The following is a 5,880-nucleotide window of genomic DNA, read 5'->3' on the forward strand; positions in this document are numbered from 1 at the left end:
GATAGATCATTAGCCATTGAGAACTGCCACATAGCTATTAACGACCTACCGAAGAACTAGTCGTTACTAGAATTTTTTTTTAATAAATTATGTTCATAAACATATATATTTTTTTAATTATTGTTATTAAGTCATCTTATCAATATAAATAAAGTAATTTTTTAGTATTAACTTGCAATAAAATGAAATCCTAAAATAAGAGAATAAAATTTATATTAACTGATTATTCTAATTATTAGTATAATGTTTTGATTTTCTAAATTTATTTGTTAAATTTTAATTATTTTGTAATTTAAAGATTTTAACTATAATTTTGATTTCAAATTAACTAACAATTATTAGACAAAAATTTCAAATTGTATTTGTATTTAAACTATAAATAATTTAAATTAAAAAAAGAATAGAATAATAATTCTAAATATGTATTGTGATTTCCATCAACAGCTAATCCTAATATTTTTTTGGACTTCTAATTTTAAGCATTGGATCATTTCTATATTACATGTCAATTTAGTAAAGGAGATCTTTGGATACTCCACTTGTGTTAAAGGTGAAGGAGAACGAAATTTTTAGGCGTTGCATACCTGTATTGATAGAAGATAGGATTTGCTTGCTTATGCATTTGCATGATAATGCTAGCCAATAGAACATGAGATATGTTAAATGATATGGGTTGGATATATCTAAAGTAGAAGTTCTTAGAGCTTGATCATCATATGGTTGGCTTGCACTTTCTTTAAATGCATTACCATAAGTTACAATGGGAAAGAAAAGGTGGACATTTGGATGATGTTCAAAGGAAATAACTTGACTTTGAGCATGTTATTCTGTATCATCCTTAGATTTCAGGCAATCATGTGCAATGATTCTTTAGTGCATTATGCATAGAGACAATTGCTTTCCAACTTCTTCATTTGTAATCTTCGTAACTGTCACATGAACATACTTAGGATGTTGTAGGAAATTGCAGTAATCAAAGCTTGAATAGGCAATCCACGGGCTCATTTAAGGAAATTGTTAAATAATTTAGATATGTTTATAGTCATTACTCCAAACATATGCCTGTTGTCATGTATAAGTGCCATACGTGTAACATCACGGTCTACCGGCCATTTATGTACTTCCTGCTTGATGTTTTGTAAGTTAATCATGCATCTATTGAATGTAGGAAGATCATCGGTGGTACCTGATAGGTATATTTCCTAGCATAAAAATATACATCTCTAATGTCTATAGTGCGCACTACTTTCTTTAAGTTATCCCTTAAATGTCGGAGGCAATGATGATGAGCTACATTTGGGAATATATCTTGACACTCACATACTAAACATGTATATGTCTATTCGAAATAACATAAATGTCAAGTATTGTCCTAACTATTGGTATGGTGTCGTACAGACTACTAAGGAACTATAACTAAAATTCATTGCATTTTGACTCATCAATGGAGAAAGCTAAGTGGAATAGGCCATTATTTGTATTAATATCAACTGCAGTAAGTAAGGTACCCCTTTATTTACCAAGCAGAAAGGTTCCATCAAGGCTCAAAATTTGCTAGCAATACCTCCAGCCTACAATGAAGGGCCCAAAATCCCATAATATTCTCTAAAAATGTATGTTGCTGGAATGCATTATGTACACTTTGTCTGGTATAATTGAGGCAATAACTTTTTTGAATAAGTTCACTATTATATAGGACTCCTCCAAAGTACCAAATACAACTCTAAACCTAGCACCCCATGATTTAATGAAAGACACCTTATTGTTGAATTTAGCTTCAATACAACTTATTATCTCCTTGGGTTTTAGGTCCATTTGTTGTATAACTGTTGGCACGATGAAGAAGATTATAAATTTAGAAGTGCATTAACTATGGCCCATGGAAAGAATGGGAGTTAAAAAGTATGATGATTTCTAATGATTGAAATATTGCTTGACCATCCAAGAAACTTGCTTCAGCATTCATGCAACTAACATAAACAAGGTCTACATGCTGTGCCATACTATAAACATGCTACCATCAACTTCTCCTTATTTGATGCTAACATTATAAATTCCACATTATTCAATATTGACTAGACATAGAAGGTGAATTGTAGGTTTTCCTTACTTAGGAAGCACGTCTCTTCAACGAACTCCAATGAAATCTATAATTCTTCTCCTACCCGATTGCTCCAATTCAAATCAGCAAAGGCAATCTCCTTATCCCACTCCTGAGTCATTTAACATATGATATAGAAAAGTCATTATTACAAATCATCCTTTCTTCTGTATTTATAGAGTTAACACGATAGTCTCTAATAAGATTTTGCATGACATCGTGATCTGCTTTGTCATGTTGATCTAAATGAGATGAATTGAAGAGTCATTTACATTGTCATCAGACTCATCGTCAGAGCCACTTATCATTATCCCATAGCCTTCAGTACCTACTGGCATAGGACCCCACAGATCTTCCTCATCAATCATGCCATAATGAAATGACTGTCTTCACTCCTCATGAACTTATTGTACAAACAATTACTTTGCATCATAATTATGGCATAGAACAAATGAATACTTTGATGATTGAAAATAAAGTTATTTAAAAACATATTGTATAGCTTCAGTGAAATCTACCAAAATAGTATGAGTGATTGAACATCCTTCATGCGCATAATCTAACTCACCAGATTGCATTATATGGAAATTTATATTTTTAATATTCATCATTTCGATGCCCACCATCTCCACTTCAATATACAAAATAAAAAGTTCTCCAAAAGAATAATACAAGACAACTTCACACACTTCATCAACAAAGCTATGATAAAATCATTTCCAACAGGAACACGACATACCAAACTCATTGTGGTTCTTGATGTGTCATATTTAAGTGATCTAATGACTCGTAATTTGGGTTGCTCTAGATTAGTATGTCAGGACTTGCAATGGATGGATTAGGCCTCCAGCATATGTAGGTGAGAACTTGTCATTCACACACAACTATCCATTATATAAGAGCATAGTTGAAGCCAAGTATCTATTCTCTGTTCTAAGTACACAACTAACAATATAACATAATATATTCATATGTCAACACAAAACTTCATACTATATCAAACTAACATAAAATATCATATTATTCTTGGAGACATCACAAGAGTTCAAATCACACTGCAATATTCTCTGCTCTCCATTATGATTATTATTTAAATCACAATACAAAAAATCACTGTAAATGATAATAAAAAAATCAAAATTTATACCAATGTAAAAGGTTTATATATATATATATATATTGAGAATTTCTCAAAAATTAACACTAAAACATATGATTATAACACAAACATACAACAAATTTTTCCAAAAAAAAAAATCAGAAAAATAAATGATTTTTCAAAAATATAACACTAATTTAAAAAAAAAAAAACTTCTTTGCTTTCAACAGGATATACTATGTAGAGAAAAAAGAAAAACTTCCCTCCATTCAACATAAAGCTTTTTTTTTTATTCCTTCTTTTCTTTTTTTTCTTCTGTTACACATAAAGATGTTTTTCCACCAATTTTAATAAAGAAAAATAGTGTGATTACATTTCTCATAAATAAGGAACATTTCTCACAACAACTAATTTGTTTGTAAAATCGTCCTAAATAACTCTTAACGAAAATGATCGCCGGCGAAATCCTTCGACAAGAGATGAGATTGGAGTTGGATGAGAGAGGCGAGATCAGAAGGCAAGCATTGAATAAAGCTTCCTCCTCTCCTATCTAAGCTTCTTCAAAAATTCACTTGACTCACCCTACAATGGCCAGTGGGTAGCGGCTGTGTCAAGTCGCCAAACGCTAGCCTAGAGAGACTATTACATGCGGATTTCAGACACGAGAACTGTCCGGATTCTATGAGTGTGCACAGTAAACCATAGGAGTAAAAGCTATATTATCGTGCATATTTCACTTTTACTACACACACTCATAGAATTCGGACGTAATTCTATTTCAAATTCTGCACATACTAATTTATCCCTCTCTAGACAAAGGCAACTTTTTTTTTGGGCGTGAAATAAACTTAACTTTAATGGTTTTTAAATTTGTCCAGATTATGATGAAGATTATGATGATGGATAGATATTCTTTCTACCCTCCATCATCTTATGCTCCTCCTCTTCCATTGTATCGCTGATGGCACGCCCTCTGGTTTCGGGCAAGAACACAATGAACACCCCACACAAAATGATAACTATACCAAACACCCCAAAAGAAAGAAACTTTCTACTCCTCCCCGCCGCCACCATCGTCGGCGCAGCCACCCCACCGAGAACCACCGCCTGCCTCACCACTGCCAGCGCCGAGTTCCTCACACATGTCGGAAATAGTTCCACAGTATAAATTACCTCCATGTAGAACGCCGCGCAAGCCCCGAAGAACGCCACCATTTCCAATACCATCGCCGGCCATCCGCCCATTGCTGTACAGGCAAGGCTACACCCACCGCTCACAATCACAAACCCTATCAAAGATCTCCGTCGGCTAACCACATTAGCGAGAAAGAAGACGACAAATGCCGACGGAAGCTCGGATGCCGCGTTCAGCGCCGCACTCATATAGAGGTCTACGTTGAGGTTCCCAAGATTGAGCGGCATTCCGTAGTACATTAATCCGACGCCGAAGCTCATAATCATGATCGCTGCCAGTCGCTGCAACGCCCACGGCTTCTCAAATAATATCCTCGCCGCCGAGTACAAACCTTCTGACTCTGTTTTTTTGGAGTAAGTCACTGCCAAGTCTGGGAAGCTCTGTATTTCTTTCAAAGATGTAAGCTTTTTTAGTGTTTCAATGGCTTCTTTTCTTTTGCCTTTCAAAAGAAGCCAACGAGGGGATTCTTTCATGAAGAAAAGGAGAAGAATACTATAAAAGAGCGAGGGGATTGAGGTGTAGAGATAGAGTAGTCTCCATGAGTGTGCTCTGTTTAAGAAAGCGATGGCCGGAAGGGTGAGGAAGCCTGTAGTGGAGAAGATGAAGGTGAGGATGCTGACGTGGTTGCGGTATCGTCGGGAGACCAGCTCGGACGAAAGGACGAAAGCGGAGGTGCCGACATTGGCACGGGCGAAGCCGCAGGTGAAGCGGAGGGCGGCATAGACGGCGAGGTTGGGGGAGAAGGCGGTGAGGGCGGCAGCCAGAGACATCGTTAAAGAGGAGAGGATGAGGGTGTTTTTGCGGCCGAAGCGGGAGTCAGCGAGGGTGGCGAGGGACAGGCCGCCGACGAGACAACCAGCATAGAAGGAAGAGGCGGGGAGGGCGAGGAGAACAGGGGAGGAGCACTCGATTGAGAAGTCAGAAATGGTGGATATTTTGCGAGGTTGTGAGAAGGACCAGGAGGCTGTGGATGGGAGGTCACAGGGTGTGGTGAAGTTGCATGTCGAGGAGGTGCAGTGCCACGGCGGTGGTTTGTCAGAGAAGACATTGATGAAGGTTTGCTGGGAGTCAAAGATCCAGGCGAGGCAGGCTAGGAAGGGGAAGAAGAGGGCGCCGGCAGCTGCAGACATGTAGTGTTCGACGATGTCGTCGATGGAGTTAATAACGGTGGTTTTACTTGAATTTTGGTTTATTTCAACGGTATGGTCGCCGGTAGTTTCACCGGCGGAAGGTGGCGGGACTGTTGGAGCCTGAACCATCTTGTTCGATTTGTGACGATGGGACTCTGGTCGAAGCGGTCGAAGCGCGATCCTTTAAAAAGAAAACAAATCCTATCATATTCTCAGAAATTATTAATTGACGGAGTTTTTTGATAGGGATTTTTTTATCATTGTTTTATATACAAAGATTGAAAGACTTGAACAAATACTTATTACCGGTCTTTTGAAAATTGGATCCTGCCAGCCAGTTCAACTTTAAACCGGC

At 37.2% G+C, this 5,880-nt stretch overlaps 1 protein-coding gene across 1 annotated transcript in view; it reads right to left on the reverse strand.

Moving 5' to 3' along the window:
* Window positions 1-5,654, reverse strand: part of LOC110108087 (organic cation/carnitine transporter 2-like) — an 11,630-nt gene extending 5,976 nt beyond the window's left edge. Inside the window, exon 1 of the mRNA XM_020838599.2 lies at window positions 4,121-5,654. Coding sequence (XP_020694258.2) covers window positions 4,121-5,654 — 1,534 coding nt within the window. The remainder of the gene's footprint in view (window positions 1-4,120) is intronic.
* Window positions 5,655-5,880: the final 226 nt, after the last annotated feature.

Source organism: Dendrobium catenatum, unplaced genomic scaffold, assembly GCF_001605985.2.
Source record: "Dendrobium catenatum unplaced genomic scaffold, ASM160598v2 fragScaff_scaffold_496, whole genome shotgun sequence".
Classification (NCBI taxonomy): domain Eukaryota; kingdom Viridiplantae; phylum Streptophyta; class Magnoliopsida; order Asparagales; family Orchidaceae; genus Dendrobium; species Dendrobium catenatum.